The sequence below is a fragment of the Antechinus flavipes genome, chromosome 3 (genome assembly GCF_016432865.1).
Source record: "Antechinus flavipes isolate AdamAnt ecotype Samford, QLD, Australia chromosome 3, AdamAnt_v2, whole genome shotgun sequence".
In the NCBI taxonomy this organism is placed as follows: Eukaryota; Metazoa; Chordata; class Mammalia; order Dasyuromorphia; family Dasyuridae; genus Antechinus; species Antechinus flavipes.
In genome coordinates this window covers 76,698,825-76,721,542 of record NC_067400.1, presented here as the reverse complement: position 1 = coordinate 76,721,542, position 22,718 = coordinate 76,698,825, and the positions used below count along the sequence as shown (strand labels likewise).

General features: G+C 38.1%; 1 protein-coding gene across 3 annotated transcripts in view; it reads right to left on the bottom strand.

Moving 5' to 3' along the window:
• Nucleotides 1-1,880: 1,880 nt before the first annotated feature.
• The window catches only part of METTL21A (methyltransferase 21A, HSPA lysine), a 79,479-nt gene continuing 58,641 nt past the window's right edge, over nt 1,881-22,718 (bottom strand). Inside the window, exons 1-4 of one of the 3 annotated variants that reach the window (XM_051983680.1) lie at nt 10,385-10,590; nt 7,862-8,041; nt 7,127-7,238; nt 1,881-3,057 (exon numbers count right to left, since the gene is read on the bottom strand). In XM_051983680.1, coding sequence (XP_051839640.1) covers nt 2,660-3,057; nt 7,127-7,238; nt 7,862-8,005 — 654 coding nt within the window. In that variant the 5' untranslated portion in view covers nt 8,006-8,041; nt 10,385-10,590 and the 3' untranslated portion in view covers nt 1,881-2,659. Of the gene's footprint in view, nt 3,058-7,126; nt 7,239-7,861; nt 8,042-9,167; nt 9,559-10,384; nt 10,591-22,718 lie in introns of those variants that run through there. The other 2 variants (XM_051983678.1, XM_051983679.1) reach the window with 2 other exon arrangements.

The following is a 22,718-nucleotide window of genomic DNA, read 5'->3' as shown; positions in this document are numbered from 1 at the left end:
GCATATGCAAAATAAATAAAAGGGAAATTTTTCTTAGAGAAAAAAAGTCATTTTGATAGTCAAAATGCCATGACAAGAATTTTTTTCCTAACTATAGAAGCAGCACTGAAACACTAAATTTTATCCTGAATCTTATACAACTATATTCATGTGATACTTTATGGGCATAAACTGCGCTGGAACACAGTGCCTGGCACATTGACTGACGTGTAAAACACTCCATTATCCAATGACTAATTACCCAGTTTTTGTATGTTCCAGGATTGTGCCAAGATTAAGTTTTGAATTTTAACCTCATCTTAAAAAGGTTGATCCTTTAGATAGAGTCAGGTCCTGAAATGTTTTCAAGGGAGGGACATTTACTCTATATATCTTGTATGTCTATAGTTTGCATGGGCAAAAGCTCTTGTCTTTTTTATTTTTATTTTTTGGTATTTCCAGGGCTTAGCACCGTGCCTTGCACATAAGAAGGGCATAATACATGCTTACTGATGGATGCCTGGTGGTTTTAAATCACTGTCTCCTGGTTGATTGGTTGGTTTTTTATTTCTAGTTGAATTGGAAAAAGAATCTTGGTTCTAGCATCTGACAAGGTGGGGAAGTTAATAGAAAAACTGATTAAATTCATACTTTTAGAGAGACAACTCCCTCAGGTCCCAATGTCACCAACTCTATAACTGGTTCCATCTAGAAAAAGGTCTTATACAGACCTTCACTAAAACATCTTTTCGTCCTGGAGCAGTCCAAAGTTAATTTGCTTACAGTTAGGATTTCCAATTCCAACATACAAAACAGTGTTCTCTTTTCAAAAGGAAGAAACGGAGGGAGGGAAGGAGGAAGCTCTGCTAGTCATTTTTTTCAGTCCCAGGTGTAGGGCACTATTGCCATCTTGTGGTTATCACCACAACACACAAAAGAGCTGGATCAGTTGCTTCAGAATATTTGTAACTTCAGTTTCACCAAAAAGTGGGGACTGAAATTTGGAAATAAGAATATTGATATGTTTCACCTGAGGCAGAATTGTAAAGGAAAGAGAATGAAATGGTAAAAAAGATACCTCTCCTCCCTTAAAAGTTGTGAGTTCCATTTTTAACTAAATTAGAAGCACTGCAGTTTTGTGGATATAATTTTTGGACATTAATTTATAAAAGTAGTAGTAAAATTAATGTGTAATGTGGACAAAACTAATAAATTTTAAAATAAAAAGCAAGCTTTTTTTAAACTAATAGGAAAACGGGATTTTTCACTTTATTATTTCACATACAATGTGTATTATTACACATACAATGTAAATTTAAAAAAAGTCTATTGGTTGCTGTAGTGTATTCTATTTGGAAAATTATTTAAAAATTAAATTGTAATTCTTTAAAATAATCTATACCAAAATGATTACATCCTTATCATTAAAAAATACACACCTTAACCCTAAACCAGTTTCAACCTGAAACCCTGTGCCCTCCTTTGGCAGCCTGGCGTCCCTCCCTGTTTCTGGGGGCTCACTGAAATGGTCCCAGATTTATGTGGAAAACTAATTCAGCATGAGCCTTATTGCTTAATCTTAAATTGTCCACCATCATCGATCTCCTCAGGAGCATGGACTACAGAAATGTGCCACTACACCTAGCCGTATTAATTTTTAAAACAATACACATGACCTAAAAATGAATAAAGCCTCACCCTTCAACAAATCTCTACACTTTTAAAAGGACAAGCAATGAAATGTAAAACCATTATCTTCTATTTATGTTATGCTACCACATTTTAGTTTTCAACATGACCTATTATGCACTTTTTGACTCAATCGAAATATGCAAAACAATAAAAAAGTGAAAAATCAACCATGATCTTTTTATCAGAATCAACAAAAATTCAACAAGCAATTCATAAAAGAATAAAAAATGATTTATTTTCTCAACTAAGAGCTCATTTTTCAAAATACTTAAAATATTTAATTTTAATCATTGTATTCTATTTTTATGCAAATGAATTTAGAAATTAGGAACCATAAAAGTATATGTGCCAATTACAAATTGCAGCCACCAGACAAAAGTAGAAATCACAGAGAGACAACAAAGATAAGAAGGAATGTACAAATTTCTTTTCACATTCTGAAAACTCTTATTAAACATGAAACTTTGTCAAAGAATTCTAAGTTATTTGTATAATTTCAGCTTTTCCACTTCCACAGGAGAGGCAGCTTGGAGGGATCTGTCCCAAAAGCCAAGTGGAGCTGTGATTCATTGGTCCAATCACTTCCCTTCTCAGTTCCCTAAAGCACTCTGTAACACAGGGAAGGTGCTAACCTATTTTGGCAGAGGAAATTTCCTTCCCTGGAAGTCATAAGCATTGAAGTCACCAATCACATGTTCACTAAATGAAAAATCATCATTGAACTCCTAGGTCCAATCCCTCTCCCTAATCAAGATCCAGATGTGGCCGAGCATCTATCCACAGGAGCATTTCATCACAAGACCGCTGCTTCATTCTTTGCCTTTCATGTACCTGAGAAGATATTGTCGGATAAGATATTTGGCTCAAGAGTGATAACAGAGAGTACATACGATACCACAACATCAGATTCATCATCTGGTATTCACCTAATGAAATATGACACAATAAATTTTACAGGATGTCTATAGCAAGTACTTCTGATTATATTCTATAAGTCGTCTTTGTGGTTTCTCCTGTGAGCTTTATATATGTGTACATCTTTCTCGAGATCATAGTGAACCTCATGAACAGTGAAATGGTTTCCCAACATCTTTAAGAAGTTCTGATCCCGTTCATAGCGGATGCGGCAGGACAGAAGGATTACAGAATGGTCGCTGCAGAGATGTTCCAGGGTTTGAAGGAGGTCTGCAAAAGTCTCTTCCAAGTATATGATGTCAGCCCCCAGGATCAGGTCGAACTTGTCCGATGAGAAGTTCCCCAAATTTTGCCCCCACGTCAACTCCTTAACCACAGCTTTCGGTTGTATATCTTGAGGCAAATTGGCTTGAACGTTAGACTTGAGAAAATCTAACGCTATTTTCCGATCTGTGATGGTCACATGAGCACCTAGGATGTGGGTCAAAGAAATGGCTTCATGAAAAATAATGTCGTCAATTAATTAATTATTAACCAGCGTCTCCTAGAACTTCTCTTAACAGGCAGGTAAGCAAGCAGGTTTAGAGAATAATTTAGAGAATAATTTTATAATCACTATTTGTAAGTCAGATAGGACCTTTGGCACCATTTAGTCCAACTCATTCCCAAACAAGGAGGTCTTCTACCCACCAAACAAATGGTGGGGCTTAGGTACACTGCCTGGTACACAGTAGGTGCTTAACAAATGTTTATTGACTACTTGGTGGTAGTCCATTTCACTTTTATTAGGAAGTTTTCCTTACATCAAGATTAAATCTGTTTCAGTGGATACAACACCAGTCCTGGAGTTAGGAGGACCTGAATTCAAATCTGATCTCAGACACTTAAAACTTCCTAGCTATGTGATCCTGTACAAAGTCACAACCCCAATTGCCTCAGCAAAAAAAAAAAAAAAAAAAAAAGATTAAATCTGCCTTTCCACAACCCCTACCATCACTCCTACTTTTGCCCTTTGGGGCCAAGCAGAACAAGTCTGATCTATATCACAGCCTTTCAGGCAACTAACGGCTGCTATCATGTGGCCCCTAATCTCATTCTGTTGTTCAGTTCTTTTAGTCACATGTGTCTCTTTGGGACATCATGGGGTTTTCTTGGCAGAGATACTGGAATGGTTGGCCATTTCTCCAGCTCATTTTACAGATGGGGAAACTGAGACAAACGGATGCCATGAAACCCAGGGTCACGCAGCTAGTAAGTGTCTCAGGCCTTCCCAACCCCAAGCCTGGAGTTTTATACACTCTCTCTACGCCCTTCCACATCCTGGTTTCTAATCTATCATTCCAATAAGCTTCTATTGTAATATGTCACTTGAGATATGGATAAAAATTCTGCCATTGCTAACATTACCATATATATGTATTGGCTGTTAACCTATCTTCCATGTGTTCTGGTATGTGCTTAAAGATAAAATTAGAGTCTCCTTAACAATCTTCAAGCAACAGAAAACCTAAAATGCAATGAAGGAAAAATCATCTGCAAGCTAAGCAGAAACCCCTGCTTCCCATTATCTGTGAACTTTTTAAAATATGTATATTTTTGTACATTTATTATACATTTGTACATATGTATATGTGTATTTCAATGACTATTTCAACATAACCAAGTTTCTTTGTAATATAACAGATTTTATTTTATACATTTAAAAACATCATTTTGGGAAGGGCTCTACCAAACAGGACCATGATTCAGAAAAAGGCTAAGAAACTTGTTTCTTCCCATTTACCGAATACTCCATCCTGAACTTTTCTAAATAAAAACAGCTTCCTTATAAACTGCCTGCATTTTTGTTTTTCTTCCTGGGTTATTTTTACCTTCTGAATTCAATTCTCCCTGTGCAACAAGAAAACTGTTCGGTTCTGCACACATATATTGTATCTAGAATATACTGTAACCTATTCAACATGTAAAGGACTGCTTGCCATCTGGGGGAGGGGGTGAAGGGAGGGAGGGAGGGGAAAAATCGGAACAGAAGTGAATGCAAGGGATAATGCTGTAAAAAATTACCCTGGCATGTGTTCTATCAATAAAAAGTTATTAATAAATAAATAAATAAAAACTCCTCCTCGGTAAAATGGGAACAATAAGAGACCCTGTCTCCAGGGTTGTTGTGAGGATCAAATGAGGTAATATTTGTCCAGTGCCTGGCATGTAGCAGTACTCATATAAAAGCTAGTTAATTATTACCAGTATTACTTATTGTCCCTCAAGCCAGTCTCTCCTCGTTTTTCCATACATCATAAGACTGCATAGTCTATATGCCAACTACCCACTTCTGAACCCCGAAAATGCACTTGGGGTGCTAGCATGAGCATGGGGGAGATTCATGGAGCTGAGGATAAGTTAGGGAGGCCATATGATCCCACAAGAGAGCTAACAGGTTAGGAGATGAGATGAATAAGGGGTCTACAAGTTGCAATAAGAGCAAATTAGGCAGCAATGATAAAACAAAGCTCACACTGGAGTGGGTTATTTGGGTTTTCTTATCCTAGGAGACAGAGCCAAGTGCATGGAATGATCAGGTCCAACATGGAGTCAGTTAGGAAACAACGAAAAAATCAAGGGCAATTACCATGAAGGAAAGCAGACAACAAGTTTTAGTGGAAAGAGTCCACCTGAGTTTGTGTGTGTGTGTGTGTGTGTGTGTGTGTGTGTATCAATGTAATAATCAACCATGATTCTAACAAATCAATGATGAAGAATGATACGCTCTTGGGAGAGAGATGGGAGGGAGAATTTGGAACTCAAAATATTTTTAAATGAATGCTAAAAAACTTTTTATACAAAATTGCATTTTTAATAATAAATAAAATATGCATTTTTAAAAGACAAAAAAAAGAAAATAATATTCTGTTCTTGATGGAGAAGTGATGGACCAACATGTAAAATAATTATATACATATATAATTATATTATATGTATATTATATCATAATATAATATATACACTAAATAATTAGACATGGTCAATGCTGTAATTCATTCTGCATAACTATACTTATTTGTTATAAGGATTTTTTTTTTTTCATTTTCTATTTGGGATTTGGGAAAATGGGAGGGAAAAAATTAAATACATGAGAAATGAAAATTTTAATTTTAAAAAAGTGCTCTGTAATTACAAATATTATATAAATAAACTATTATTATGAGAGGATAGCTAGGTGGCAGGCTTAGAGTCAACAAGACCTGAGTTCAACGCCAGCATCAGGCACTTATTAGCTGTGGGGCACTGGGCAAGTTACTTAAATGTATGTACCCTTCAGTTTCCTCAATACTAAATAAACTGGAGAAGGAAATGGCAAACTACTCCAATATCTGCCAAGAAAACCCCAAATGGAGTCACAAAGAGTTAGATAGGACTGAAAAACAACATTATTAATGGAAGAATCATCTTGCTTAGATATTCAAGTTTTGAGGATAAAAACAAGGATGTAATGGAAGAGGACTTTGATTTAAAAGTTGACATCAATGAGGAAAATAATGGGAATCCTTTTTTAAAAGTTAATAAAAGGGGAAGATGGCATGGATGTGATTTAATTAAATGGTACGGGCTTAAAAAAAAAAGGTATCTGAGTAATGGTGGTAGAACCATCAGTCTTTAATGGTAATAAGTATGGCAAACCTCCCTCCTCGCGCTATGAGCTAGAAACAGGTTTCACTTATAAAAGCAGGGAAAACTCAAGTTTCAGTTAATTAAACAAGAAAAGTAGGAATGTTCATGAAAAAGGTGGAACATGAAGGAGAATTTTAGAAAAACTCTTTTAGGAATCTTAGTGAAAAAGATTTAGGAGATAAGAGAATCACTTAAGTCAGATAAGGGGAGAGGGGGAAGGGACCTAAGTGGTCTCGAACCAGTTGTGGAGTCAAAAAGGCCTGAGTTCAAATCCAATCTCAAACACTTAATAGTTGTATGATACTGGGCAAGTCATTTAACCCCATTGCTTAAAAAAAAAAAAAATTCTGTTAAGGATAACAGTATAGAAGGAAAAATAAAAGGGGGATTTTGTACCTAAGATGGTCCCTCAGTTTGCCTCAGTTTTCTCTCATCTGTAAAAGGAGGGATAATTAAATAATATCCACTTCGCCAGTGTTGTCATGAGGATCAAATGAGACAATATTTGTTATATGCTTGGCATAGTGCCTGGCACATAATAAGCACTATGTAAATGTTAGTTATTATTATTAAGGTCAAAAGAATGTGGTTACTGAAGGAGTTTGTTGCCATACTGAATGTGGCCTAATAATAATAATAATAATAAACGGGCTAATGGTCCATAACCAGTGAAAAAAATAAGATCTTCCAAAATTCTTGGAGCAGTTTTAAGCTTTTAAATCTAGCTCCCTGTATCTAGATTGAAACCTCCTGAATAGAGAAAACTGCCAACTCAAGAAAATGCCACAAATACATGCTGTTGTTGTTTTTTTTAATGTTTTAATGTTCACTTTAAACACTATGTGAATTTTAAAGAATTAGGCAAACTTACCCAACAAAGCAGCCACAATGCCCACTAATCCTGTCCCAGCTCCTAGTTCAACTGCAGAGCAGCCTTGAAGATTCAAAGCTCCCATCTCCAGGTAAGTACAGAGAACAATAGCCTAATCGAACCAAAAGACAAATTAAGAGACATACTATGTGCATGAATATACACTCACAAGGAAGCTATGCTACACTACACTACATCACACTGTTTTTAAGATTATAGAGAATACTTCAAATTTGAATTAGGACTTTGGTAAAAAAAAAAATTCCATTTAAAAAATGTAGCATAAGTCAGAGAAAGGAGGAAAAAAAGAAAAAAATAAGAAGTGCACAGCAAAGAACAAATCTACAAAGCAAATATAGTACTGAACACAATGTCTAGTATTTATTACATAGGTTTTCTTGAAACAGAAATTTGTTTTATTGTTTGATTTTTTCTTGTGTTCTGCTGTACACAACAATGTTTTTCATTTTCTATTTTTAAACAAACAAATTTTAATAAATTTGTAAAAAGAAAAAACCAGAATGGTTGGCCAATGAGTTTGGGTTCAAATTTTATTGCTAACTTGTTATATAAAGTGATCTCTCTGGAAGATCTTTATCTTGCTGTGCCTTATAAGCTTATCCTTAAAATATAAATAAATGAAGGAGTAACAAGTCTTTTCATTCTCAATCTCTAGGTAAGTTTTGGGTCCTTGGACTGTTTTTAATAAAATACAGAACCCTGAGGCATACGAACCGCATCCCATACAACGGCTGCCACACCCAGCTGCTTCCAGTCCTGCTTGATCTGGATGGTGTGATTCACAAATTTATAGGTGGTCAGAGGTTTATAGAACTTCTGTATCCCTAATCCTTCCGCGTCATAGGGGACCAGAGCCATTTTGTCTTTAATCCATGGAGAGGGTTTGCCTTCAGTCTGTTATAAAAGAGAATCCTGTGTAAAACTCTGTCCTGGGGGAATGCAGTTTCAAACCCAAATTGAGTGGATAGTAGAAAATAAAGGAGAAAGGAGGAGGAAGAAGAAGAGAAGAACCAGGAGGAGAACGAGAAGGAGGAGATGAAGAAGAAAGAAGACAAAGAAGGAGAAGAAGAGAACAAGAACAAGAACCAGAACACGAAAAGGCAGCCAGATGAAGCAGTGGATAGGGGGCACAGGCGCTGGAGTCAAAAGAACCTGAGTTCAAATTCAGCCTCAGACACTTAGCACTAGTTGGGTGATCCTGGACAAATCATTTAATCCCAACTGCCTCGCTAAACTAATTAATTAATTAAGAGTTTTAGGACTCAAAGACTGTAAGGTCTACTTCTGATTTGAAAGCTATGCAAAGAGGGAAAGGAAACAATCCCCCCTAACAATCTAACTGGGGTCCCTCTGGGTTTAAGAAGATTTCTCCAAGTTAGCCAGCCTCAAGTCCCCTCTACTTTTTTTTTTTTAAGTCTCCTCTAATTCTAAATCTATCATCCTCAAAATCTAATTATTTTGCTATTCGCTTTATTTTTTCAATTTTCTTTTAAACGTCTCATTGATACTTTTAGCTTTTAAAATCATAATATTTTCCAATGATGTCTCCTCATCCCTAGAACAATTCTTGTAATACATGTGGACAAATGAAATAATTCATCATGTTTTATTCCTTTCTGAAAATATCTATGCTTCATTTTCTCACTGGAGAGACAGTGTGGCCTGGAGGACCCAGAGTGGGATTTGAAGCCTCCACCCTTGACACAGGCTGTGGGATCCTGGGGAAGTCTTGGTTTTCTAGGCCAGTGGTGTCAAACCCAACTAGGAAAGTGTCACTAGTTTGGAGGATGGAGATCCCCGCTGGCTGACTTGGTTTTAAAATGGAATGTTATCTGTTACATTGTATCTTTATTTATTTTGTTAAATCTTCCTCATTTAGGAATGGTAATTATACTAATTGTTAAATACGACAAAGACAAGGATGTGACTGGTGATTTGGATAGATGACCCAAGGTTAAAAATGGACTAAGGATAATGTTTTCTGAAAAAAAAATAACAGTTAATGTAATGGAATATTTACAGTTGTGAGAAATGAAGAGACGGCGTCAAAGAAACCTGGGAAGACTTGTAGGAACTGATGCAGAATGGAGTGAGCAAAGAAAACCATCTATACAAGGACAGCATCATTTCGAATATAAATACTTTAAGGCTTGGGAACTAGCATCCACAACCTCCAAGCCGACTCCTGGGGCCCAAGGTTGAAGCTCAGGGGGCACAGTAAGACATTTCTGGGCCGGGATTAATTTTGCTTGATTTTGCATATTTGTGATGGGGGGTGAAGGGGGACAAGGGCTTGTCAATGGAAAAGAAAATATGTTACAGGCTTTGCTGCCCCGCCCCCTCTAAATCAGAACTCTTAGGGTTTGGGAGAGCCTCAGGGTGGGTCGCCCCCTCTACTGCCCGGAAAAAGGCTGCGCACCGCCCCTTCCCCCCCCCCCCCGCCCCGTCTCTACATCCTACCCCCCACCCCCACCCACCCCCGGGCCCTTTCGAAGTCAATGCCCCTCCCGTGGGCACCTCCTTAAAGGAAATCGAGGGAGCCCGGGTGCGGCTGGGCGAGCAAAGCACGGAACCGGACCACGCTCCAGCCAGGAAGCAACGGTTAGAGTTCAAGCATGAGTCCCTGGGTGCAAGGGCTCGGAGCCAGCCTGAGGCCCCGGGTGCAAGGGCTCGGAGCCAACCTGAGACCTCGGGTGCAAGGGCTCGGAGCCAGCCTGAGGCCCCGGGTTCTGAGAGCCAGCCTGAGGCCCCGGGTGCAAAAGCTCGCAGCCAGCCTGAGGCCCCGGGTGCAAAAGCTCGCAGCCAGCCTGAGGCCCCGGGTGCAAAAGCTCGCAGCCAGCCTGAGGCCCCGGGTGCAAGGGTTCGGAACCAGCCTGAGGCCCCGGGTGCAAGGGCTCGGAGCCAGCCTGAGGCCCCGGGTGCAAAAGCTCGCAGCCAGCCTGAGGCCCCGGGTGCAAAAGCTCGCAGCCAGCCTGAGGCCCCGGGTGCAAGGGTTCGGAGCCAGCCTGAGGCCCCGAGTTCTGAGAGCCAGCCAGAAGTCCCGGGTGCAAGCCAGGTTTAGGCATGAAGCTCCGGGTGCAAGGGCCGGGCTTTGACCTGGGTGCAAGGGCTGGGCGCAAGCATGCGTCCTGTAAAGGACGGGGCTGAGCTCAAGCACGCCGCCCAGGTCCAAGCCAAGGGGCTCGGGGCGCACGGACAAAGGGCCGGGGAGCTGCCTCGGCGCCCCGCTTTCCTTACCAGAGTCGCGCCGGCTCGGTTGTTTTCCCCGCCTCCCGAGGCTGACGGTATTACCCAGGTCTGCCTTAAAGGGCCAGGCTCTCGGTTAGTCACAGGGATTGCAGTGAGATGGGGCTCTCGGAGGGTGGCAGCTGTGGCAAGTCAGACGGAGTCCAACCATCCGCCTCTAATTTAGAAGCTCGCTCGTCCACACAAATGCACTCTGGTCGGCCGCAGACCCACCCATCGGAATGGGTCTGTTTCATCTGTGTCCCGGGATCCTGCTGAGATCGCCCTGAATAAATGCTAGTTAATTAGATTAATGCGCCAATGATCGTTGTCACTGTTGTGAATGCTCCCTTGGACTTCACCCTCCACACCGCCAGTCTGAGGCAGTTGGGGTTAAGTGACTTGCCCAGGGTCACACAGCCAGGAAGTGTTAAGTGTCTGAGGTCGGATTTGAACTCAGCTCCTTCTGACTTCAGGGCTCGTGCTCTATCCATTGCGCCACCTAGCTGCCCCCTCTCCCCCTCCTTCTATAAAGCTTTAATATGAGTTGAACAAGTGCAAATACGAGCTGTTTTGAAAGTCAGGATCTCTCTGATCACAATGCAACGGCCAAACTTAAGTCCAAAGGACTCAGAGAGGGGATGGACTAAACGCTCACACATATATGCACGTGTATATATGCACATGATATGCACAACTTTTCTCCAATTACATCTTAATTTTTTAATTACAATTTTTTACCTTTTTTTAAAGTTTTGAATTCCAAATTCTATCCTTCTTTCCCCTCTTCTCCCTTTACAGTAAGTATTCAGATATGGATCAGACATGTGCAATCATGTAAAACATTTCCATATTAGCATTTTGCAAGAGAAGGCTTGAATAAAAGAAAAATGAAAGAAAATGAAAATAACACATTTCAGTCTGAATTCAAAATATTAGTTCTTTCTCTGGAGGTGGATAGCATGCTTCATCATTAACCCTTTGGGATTGTCATGGATCGTTGTATTGCTGAGAATAGCAATAGCAATAGTAAACAATTCTTTATCCTATAATATTCTGTTACTGTATTCAATGATTTCCTGGTTCTGCTCGCTTCACTTTGCATCAGTTCATGTAAGTTTAACGAGGTTTTTCTGAAATCATCCTGCCTGTCATTTTTTATGGCGATACAATCCCATCAATCATATACCCCATATAGGAAGGTAATGGAATATTATTGTTCTATAAAAATTGATTAACAAGCTGATTTTAGGCCTGGAAAGATTTCCATGAACTGATGCTGAAAAAAACAAACAGGACCAGGAGTACATTGTACACAATAACAGCAAGAATGTGCCGATGATCAGCTATGAAAGACTAGGTTCTTCTCAGCAGTCCAGTGAAAGCAATCCCAATAGACTTTGGACAGAAAATGCCATCTGCATCCAGAAAAAGAACTAAGGAGACTGAGTGTAAATCAACACATGCTATGTTCACTTCTTTTTGATGTTTTTTTTTTTTTCATCTCTCCTGTGGTTTTTCCTTTTTGCTCTTGAGTTTTCCCTCCCAACATGATTCATAAAGCAATGTGCGTTAAGAACAAATAAAAAACAATAAAAAAATCATATACTACATCATGTTTAATCATTTCCCAGTTGATGGGCCTCCCTTTGATTTCCAATTTTTAACCGACACAAAAAGAGCTGCAATAAATATTTTTATACAAATAGGTCCTGTTTGAAGCCCCAGTTTTTTGAACAAGGCCAATATGGGAATTTGTTTTTTCTTGACTAGGCATTTTTATTACAAAGGCTTGTTTTTCTTTTCCACTCATGGGATGAGAGTGGGAAGGAGAGAAAATAAATGCTTAATTGAAATAAAAATTACGTTTTAAAGAGATTTCTGTAAATGCTTCATAAAGGCTATACCCAACAGTCTTTGGATCTTTCTATGAGTTTGAAAAAATATTTTGGACACTCAACCTTAGCGTTAGGATTGTCTAAAATTTTGATAGAGCCTTCATTAAGCACTTCTATGCTGAAAATGCAACTACAAGCAAGCAAGATCATTCTCACCTTCAAAGAGTTTGCATTTTAATGGGGGAATTTAAGACTTATAAGACTTTTGGGAGCCAAAGATGGATGTAGACAACCGATAGAAGAGGAGAAAAAGTCCAGGGTTAAGGGTGATGAAGCTTGGTTAAAGTTCTTCATAAAAATTGTTATTTTAAGAAAGGAGAATTTCAGGACAGAGAAAGATTTCTGGGATCACAATAGGATAGATGGAGAGGAGGAGGAGGAGGAGGAGGAGGAGAAGGAGGAAAGAGACACAGATAAAGAGAGACAGAAACAGAGAGAAAATCAAATACCTAGTCTCCTCTGCTAAAAACTGGAAATACAAAAGTAATTTATTTTGTTAAACAATACACCCTGCCATTAAAGATCCTACATACACTAATGGAGATTTGTAAAATATACAAAAATAAGGAAGTAGAGATGTGGAGGGAGTTAGTACCAGCCATGAGAAAATGTTGGGTGCCAATAATTACAAGTGTAATAATCTTTCTCCCGCCTCCCCCTCCCTCACCTTCCCCCCCATCCACCCAGAAGCCATAGCTTTAGTTTATATAGCTTTAAAAGTCAACTGGAATGCTTAGGATTTGGCAGTCCAGGCTAGCAGTTTCTAAGAAAACTGAGAAGAGAGTCACTGAAGACAGTTTGAAAGAAACTCTAGAAAGAGCAAAAGAAACAGAGCAAGGAAAACTTTCTCAGGAGAACTTTCTTAACTATTTTAAGCATCTTTATAAAGAGAATTTTATGATGAATGAGACTGTTTATATTAATAGCTTGTGGGAAATTGGAGGAACTGTTCTCTTGTCACAGGCAAAGAAAAGCTGGAGAAGACAGAAAGAGCTTGAAAAGGATTTCTCTCTTGATGAAATTGTTTTAATCCTTATTAGAAAAGCCTAGAGAAAATTCTTTCAAAGAGACTTCACTTATTTCTTCTTAACGAACTAAATATTTAGGAATATGTTCTCAAACTGATCTGCCATTACTGTGAGAATTTGAGGCGGAAGAATTAAATTGTTAAATTTTCAGCATGAGCACTTTCACCTTGGTAACTGCCCCAAAGCCACAAGTTAGGACATGATGGTTTTGTTCAGTGTCTAGACTTAGAAAATGATGAAGAAAATGTTAATACAGATTAAACTTTAAAATGTGTATATATTTTTGGAGGTCTGGTTATTAAACAAAGATCGCTGGTTTGATGTGACCTTGGTTGTTATTTTCAAAACTAAAATTTTGCAAATATTTATTGATATCCTTATTATCGATTTCCTTGTTAACAAATTGTATGTTCAGTAACTTTAACATTTAAGAGATAAACCAATTTACTATGTATAGATATGAATAATTACTATTGAGAAAAGAGGTTTCTCCAATTTATTAAAATTTATTAAATAAATGAATGGGGAAGGGACTTATTCATTAAGCCTTGCTGAAAAGCACCAACATGGAAGGAAAATGTAAAATATAAAACCAAATATTGTCTCTGCCCTCCTGAAGTTCTCAACTAATTATAAATAATTATAATATAATTATAAATAGCATAAGAAAGGACCACAGGATCCTAGATTTAGAGCCATAAGATTCAGCTTTCTCATCACCAACTGCTGACCAAATGCCAACATCCTGGGAAGCAACTTTTACAGATATAGGGCTTGGCAACTGCTTCTGGGATGTTGTAACCATAGTTACTGAAGATCCAGAAAAAGGAACTCTTATCATCAAAGATTGGCATTGTCAAATGGTTCTATATCAAAGAGTGATGTTATTTTATCAGTGGAAATAACTTTCAAGAAGAAGTATTAACATCTACTTTGCATCCTAAGGCTCATGGGACCTTTCCTCCTGACTTGCAACTGAAATTGATATGTATTATTTCACCCATTAGAAAGTGCTCTCTTTGAGAGCAGGAAATGTTCTACTTTCTATTGTACCCTTGCTGCTTTGCCCACAGTAAATATTTTTTTTCATTTATTCTGTCACACATGGAATGATTGTCAGAATTCAAACACCTCTTCCCATTTCAAATCTAGTATTTCTAATACACAATATAACTTTAACACATTCTAAGCCATATATCCATGGGAAAGATTCATAGTACCAAAAATGAAATACCAGCATTATCAAATGCACCAATATAAAATAAATGGGAAAAGTGGATGCAAATCAGAATTGTTAAATCAGTGAAATCTTCCAAATGCTCACCTTAGCTCCCCTCACAGATGAATGGCTTATATTACAGAAATGTTATAACTATGGTGCCCACCTCACATGTCTAGCCAAGGGATTCAAGCAATTAAAGAGAATTAACTAATGTTCTCAAAACCCCAGAAGACATCTGTTACTTCATAAGGAGCACCTGGGACACTTTGTCTCACTTGGGAGCTCAGAAAAACTATTCCAGAGTTGAAGCACTTTGCAAGTCAAAAGCTCTTCAAGGACAATTCACAAGCCCCCATCAATGTATTTCCTTTTGCCAATCCATAGAATGTATTACTTCAAAACAAAAGTCATTTAATCAAATAATATGGCCAGGAAAAAAAAAACAGCAAGGAAAAGTCGTAGTTTCTAACTTCACTTTCGAATAGGAAATATAGTTTTCTCTACAGATATGTATGTATATATGCACACAAATATGTTATTGCCAGCAAATCACAGCATGTCCCAGAAAAGAGGTGAGATGCTCATGTAACAAGATTAAAAAACAAGAGATCATTGGGTAGCTGAATGTTGTACTGTTAAGTATCCAATACCCTGGAGAGTATTGGATTGACCCAAGGGCATGAGTTATAATCTTTTAAGATGAGAAAAATGTGTTCCCAGGATGTATTGCACTCAGCACCAGTGGATAGGGAATACTCATACCAATAAAATTATAGGTCTATCCAAGTACTGTGTGTGTGTGCATGCATATAGAAATCAATAGTTGTCAATAATATCCCTTCAGTTTTATAGATGAGGAGATTGAAACCTTGGAAACTTAAAAACATACCCAGAATTAAAAGGCTATTATCAAAAGAAGTCAAGGGGCTCCCCTAATTCCAAGCACTGTGTTCATTCACAACAAAGACTGAGTGAGGGGCCTCAAGAAAACTCTTAAAGTAGAAACTGGTTGAGGTTATGGCTTCATGACATATACTTTGGCTGCTCAAGGACCTTTTTTTGCTTTTTTGTTTTCCCCTACACTCTGAATACTTGAGGTTGCCAAATTGTTGTTTGTCCATTTTCAAAAAGGACCAGGAACATGACAGGGTGACGTCTTGTGCATCAGTGAATTTAAGTGAGGGAGAGTTGCACTAAGTCATCAGTCTTGCTTTCTCTTCCAAGTCCAGTGGTGAGACAAAATCAGGAGGACTGGCGATGGTCCAGGACGCAATGAATAACTTGGGCATTTTTGATGTCTGAGCAAGCTCTCAGCAGTTAACAGCTCCTGCTTCAGCTGCCTTCATGACAATTGAAACAAATCGTTCTCATCCACCCATTTTGCCAGCAGAAGTCTTCATGTGCTTGGAGTAGATGCCCCTTCCAAACTCACCAACAGGTTTGAGGCTCAGTGGTTACCTTCGATCTGGGTTAGTCCATCTGCTGAAACAGTTTTACCCAGGGGTAGGTCACTGCACATGCTACAGTTTCTTGGAGTCACAGGTGAGATTTGAATGCCAGATGAACACCAAAGGTGGAAGAGGTCTTGACAAGACCTCACATCAGAGATACTAATCCTCCTTGATAACTCCATCCATTCCAGGTTGCCAAATAAGGGTCCTCTAGTTAAGTGAGATGTTGCTATAATTTTGCGATCCAAAGGTACAATTCTGTATCCTGGAATGTGCTGATATTTAACAAATAAATCTGGGGAGGGGGTCTAACTCCCTTCTATTTGCCTCTTTGGGGATTTCTCCTTATCATCTGGTAATTACATTGGAGCTGTTTTGCACTGGACACTGCCCTGTTGGGTTAAAAGGCTTGTATCTCCCCAACTGTAATCCTGATTGCTTTTCTGTTGGTTGATGACATTAGGGTCCTGAATTTCTAAAGACTTTCTGGGTGTAACTTCAGCTGCCATCATGCCCCATCTGTCCTTTGATTGATACCTTGGAGCTGGGCCCTGCCTCTGATTTCTCTGGGTCAATCTACATTCAGAGGCCCAGTGAAAGCTTCGGTTGCGTTTTGGACATGGCACACTTTTAAGTTTGACCTGCATTATTAACATTTTCCCACCACTTTCTTAAATCCAGACATTCAACAAAACAATGAATCAAAGTCTGATTTATAGCATTTGCCAATTTCCGGGATATAAATGCTCACACTGGAAACTTAACAATCAACTCTCCCAAGCCACTGTGTACCTGAAAGAAATATCTGGAGAGGTCAATATGAAACTTATTCTAATGTCTACCTCAGCTTTAAAAGGGCAAAATCTCCCATTGCATACAAGTCCATCTCCAGTTGTCCCCATCTGTGTCTGGCCACTGGACCCAGATGGCTCTGGAGAAGAAGGTGAGGCAGGTGACCTTACCTAGCCCTCCCTCACTTAAATACAGTTCATTTGGATGTTATAACATCACCTCCCTGATGTCATGGTCCTCTTCAAGAACAAAGGACAAAGAAGAACAACAATCCTAATGTCCCAAATGCCTTCATGTCCCTCAAACGTCTCATTGTGCTACAGTAGAAAAGCAAAGTAAGAAAGGATGCTGGAGAAAAAGCATCAATCCAAAACCTGTAAGGTAGACCAAGGAGGAAAGTTGAGGAATAGGACTAGGACATAACACCCTGGACATAAAATTATCTGGCTAGGGCAGGTGAGTAGATTAGGGTTTAATCTTTTTCCTCTCTGTTTCCTTCCTTTCCTCCCTCCTCCCTCTCTTCCTTCCTTCCTTCCTTCCTCCCTCCCTCCCTTCTTTTCTTTCCTTCCTTCCTTCCTTCTTTCTTTCCTTTCTTGTTTCCTGCCTTCCTTCCTTCCTTCCTTCTTCCCTTCCTTCCTTCCTTCCTTCTTTTCTTCCTTCCTGCCTGCTTCCCACCCTTCCTTTCCTTTCCTTTCCTTCCTTCCTTCCTTGCTCCCTCTTTGCCTCCCTCCCTTCCTTTCTTTTCCTTTCTTCCTTCCTTCCTTCCATCTTTTCATCCTTCCTTCTTTTCTTCCTTTCATCCTTCTTTCCTTCCTCCCTTCCTTTCTTCTTTCCTTCCTTTCTCTCCTTTCCTTTCCTTTCCCCTTTCCTTTCCTTTCTCCTCTCCTCTCCTCTCCTCTTCTCTCCTTTCTTCTCCTTCCCTCTCCTCTCCTCTCCTCTTCTCTCCTCTCCTCTTCTCTCCTCTCCTCTTCTCTCCTCTCCTCTCCTCTTCTCTCTTCTCTTCTCCTCTCCTCTCTTCTCCTTTTCTCTCCCCTTTCCTTTTCTTTCCTTTCCTTTCCTTTTCCCTTCCTTTCCTTTCCTTTTCTCTTTCCTTTCCTTTCCTTTTCTCTTTCCTTTCCTTTCCTTTTCTCTTTCCTTTCCTTTTCTTTCCTTTCCTCTCCTTTCCTTCCTTTCCTTCCTCTTCTTTCCTCTTTCCTTTCCTCAGAGTCCTTCCCTCTTTCCTTCCCTCTTTCCTTTCCTCTTTCCTTTCCTCTTTCCTTTCCTTTCTCCCTTCCTCCCTTCCTCCTTTTTTTCTTTCCTTCATTTCTCTATTTCTCCCCTTTATCTTCCTCTTTTATTTCAACCTCATCTCTTTTGGCTATTTTTTTTTATTAATTTAAAAAAATTTTAACCAAAAAAATGGCAAAAATAAAACAAAAACCCTTGAATAGTCAAACAAACAACATAAAAAAAAGTTGTTGGGAATGATTTTATATGCAGCAACTATATCTGTTGTCAATAATAACAAATTCATATTTGTAGAATCTGAAATCCTTTATGGTTTAGAAGGTCTCTTTACAACCCTATAAAGTAGGTAGTCCAAATATTATTTATTCCTTATCTTAAAAAATGTGGAAACTGAGGCTTGGAGAGGTTAAGTGATTTCTCTGTGATCACCTTATAATATTTGAGGAGGATTCAAACTGCTGATTTCTCCCCACCATGCAGTTTGTCATTATTACTGACTGTCAAGAAAAGATATAAAAACCATCTTCCTGGGCTCAACAAGTTAGCATCAGTATTGTTCACTATATTTACTGTAAATCTAGATGCTGTTTAGTGTTTTCTTCCTTTACATAGGTGAAATCATTTTTGTGTATTGTTCTTTTGGACCTGCTTTTTGTCTCCATGTCATTTCAGATCTTATTTTTGCTTCCTTCTTTCTTTCTTTTTTCTCTTCCTTTCTTCTTTTTTCTCTTTTTTCCTTTCTTCTTTCCTCTCTACCTTTCTTTTTTCCTTTCTCCCTTTCTTCCTTTTTTCTTTCTCCATTTCTTTTCTCTTTTCCTTCCTTTCTTTGTTCCTCTCTTCTTTCTTCCTTCCTTTCCTTCTTCCTTCCCACTTCTGTCTCTCTTCTTTTTTTGGTATTTTGCATTTCTTATGACTCAATAATATTCCATGTTATTCATATTGTGTTTTCTAACTATTTTCTTCTTTTATTCTACATTTTCTCTTTCCCCTTCCCTCTGTCTTACATTGTCTTCCTTTTTTATGTAACCTCTTCCCTTTTTTGAGCTGGAAGAGAACCCTCACAGTGTTCCAATTTCTAAATTTAGTAAATGAGGACACTGCATACAGTGACTTTACCAAAGATAGTATTAGTAGTGCAGCTTGAACTTGAACTCAGGCCTCCTGAGTTAAATTCTCTTTCTCTTGCATCAAATTTCCAATGCTGTTAATTATATTCCATATTATGTTATATTACATTATTTTCATTACTCATGAAAACCTTTGGGGTGCTGAAATGAAAAAAACCTACATTTAGAATCAGAACATCTGCTGACTTGACTATACATCAGCTGGGTGACCTCATGTTAGGCACTCAATCTCACCAGCCTCAGCATCCTTATCTGGAAAATGAGAGTTTGGGGGAGAAAGCCCCATATCTCCCCTTTTACTCTAAAGCCTTGGGTACCATTAGCAAGATAATCATGGTTTCTTATATGATCCTTTTCCTTGCCATTTTCCCTTTGATTCCATTTATTCCTTTCCTTTTTTCCTAGCCTCAATAACATATCATTGTCTGTCTTTTGGGCTGCCTTTTCTTGTCTCTACATTCATTCTCTTAGTGAGCTCACCCACAATCATGGTACCAAATTTATCCACACCAGTTGTTAACTGATCCAACCATTCTGGACAGTAATTGGAACTATATCCCAAAGGCAATCAAACTGTGATCTAGCAATATCACCACTAGGCCTGCATCCAAGAGAGATCATTAAAAAGGGAAAAGGACCCAAATGTATAAAAATACTTATTGCAGTTCATTGTGTAGTCACAAAGGATTGGACATTGAGGGGATGCTCATCAATTGGGAAATGGCTGAACAAGTTGTAGTATATGATTGTGATTGAATATGATTGTGCTGTAAGAAATGAGAAGCAGGATGTTTTCAGAAAGATGGGTAAGATTTACATGAAATGATGTTGAGTGAAGTGAGCAGAACCAGAATATTGTAGACAGTAACAGCAACATTGTGTGACCATCAACTGTAATAAACTTAACTCTTTTTAGCAATGCAATGATCCAAGATAATTCCAAAGGACTTGTGATAGAGAAAATATTGTTCAAATCCAGAAAAAGAACTGATTGAGTCTGAATGCAGAGCAAAGTTACTATTTTCAATTTTTTGGTTTTTTTCCCCCCTGTGGTTTTTCCCTTTTATTCTGAGTCTTCTTTCACAACATGCTTAATATAAAAATACATTTAACATGATTACACAGGTATAACATATATCAGATTACTTGCTGCTTTGGGGACAAGGAAGGGAGGAAGAAAAATTTGGAACTCAAAATTTGGAAAACCATCTTTACATGTAAATAGAAAAAAGTGAAATATTATTAAGAAAAAATATATATCCACACCCATCCTCTGATTCTCTATTTCTAAATGTCTTCAGGATTTACTACTTGGTGTTTTGCCATTCATCACCTTATTCTCTTTTTATCCTGAATTGGCATTTTCCTCTTTTGTTAACTCTTTCTTTCAATTCAGTCAATTCCTTCAATAGTGGCAACTCTCTTGACACCCAGTGGCAATGGAAGGGAAGGAGAAGGGAATGAGCATTTATCAAGTACTTGCTATATAGTATCTGGTATTATGCTAAGCACCTTACCGATAATATCTCATGATCAATTGTGAAACATTTAGATAATTCAGTTAATACAAAAGTCCAAGATAATTTTAAAAGACTCCCAATAGAAAATATTAATAACCTTCAGAGAAAGAATATTGATGGATTTTGAGTGCAGAGTGAAACATATTTTTTCCATTTTTATTTTTTCTTGCTTTTCCCTCTCACAACATAGCTAATATGAAAATGTTTTACATGAACTTCATATGTATAATTGATATCATATTACTTGCTTCCTCAATGGAGGGGAGAGGGACTGAAGGAATGGGAGAATTTGAATCTCAAAATTTTTAAAAATGTTAAATAGTTTTGGAAAAAAGTCTGAGGGTTTTAGTGGATAACAAATTATGAATCAGAAGTTTGATGTAACAATCAAAATAATTAATTTGATCTTGATATGTAGAAAAGATACATAATTAATGATTGATTTAAAAGAATGTTAATGTATATATACTTTTAATGAAACAAGTATTATTTCACGTGATCCTCATTTGATGCTCCCAACAAGTATACAATATAAAACAATTATCTCATTCAGTCCACATAGCAATCCTGATACATAGGTGCTATTAATTGAAGAAACTGAAATAGATGAAGGTCAAATAGCTTGTCCATTAAGTGTCTGACATCAAATCTGAACTCAGGTTTTCCTAAATAAAGGCCCAAAACCTAGTTACATGATAATCACGAAGACTTAAAATCTGAGAGTCATCTTTAACATTCCTTCTCCATCATCATTACCAGTTTAATTCAATAAATATTTATTAGGGGAAAAGGAAATAAGCATCTATTAAACACCTATTATGTACCAGGTTGTGCTTTATAAATATCATATCGTTTGACCCTCACAACAATTTTATAAGATAGGTGTTATTATCTCCATTTTACAGTTGAAGAAACTGAGCCAATCAGAGGTTAAGTGTCTTACCTAAAGTCACACAAATAGAAAGTATCTGAGGATGGATTTGAAAGCAGATCTCCTTGACTTCAGCACTCCATCCATTTCACTATTATTAAGAATCTACTTTATCCAAAACATTCCATGAATGAAATTTAAAGATTAGATAAAACATAGTCCCTCCCTTCATGGGTGTACAGTATAATAAAGCATATGCAATACAAATACAGATAAATATAGGAATAGGGCATGGACCTGGCACTTCACTGGTGCTAGGGACTTCCAAGTGAGGAAACCCCCTTTTACTTAAAATAGTTTTACAGTTACTTAAACCATTGAGAAATGATGACGTGTCCAGGATCACACAGACCATATGACAGAAGCAAGACATGAGCCCAGATATTCCTGGCTAGGATATCCCTCTACTGATCCATGCTGCCCCTACAGGTAAATAAAACTCAAGGAAATACACAAAGTATACGAAGGACTTCTAAAACAAAGAGCTCACTGGAAGGCCAAGGGAAAGTTGCAGGGGAAAAGTGCTATTTTAATTGAGCTTTAAAAAGTCAATGGAAATAGAAGTGATGGAGAGAGCCATCTGCATCCAGAAAGAGGATCACAACATAGTTTTTGTGATTGTTTGCTTGCTTCTTGGTTTTTTTCATCTTTTTTTTCCCTTTTTAATTTGATTTTTCTTATGCAGCATGACAAATGTGAAAATATATTTAGAAGAATTGAACATGTTTAACATATATTGGATTACTTGCTGTTTACGAGAGGGAAGGGGGGAAGGGAGGGAGAAAAACTTTGAACACAAGGTTTTACAAGGATTAATATTGAAAACTATCTTTGCATATATTTTGAACATAAAAAGCTATTATTAAAAAAAATTTTAAATAAAAAATAAAAAGTCAATGGAAGCAGGCAGCTAGATGTTGCAATGGAGCATTCACCTTAGAGTCAGGAGAAACTGAATTCAAATTAGGTCCCAGATGCTTAACTAACACATAGCTGTGTGATCCTAAGCAAGTCATTTAAACCCAATTATATTGCCAAAAAAAAAAAAAATCAATGGAGCGAGGTGAAGAAAGCCAGATATATTCCATTCTAGGTAACAGCGTGAGCAAAGGCCAAGCATGGAAAAGGACAGGAAAGGCTGTTCAGAAAT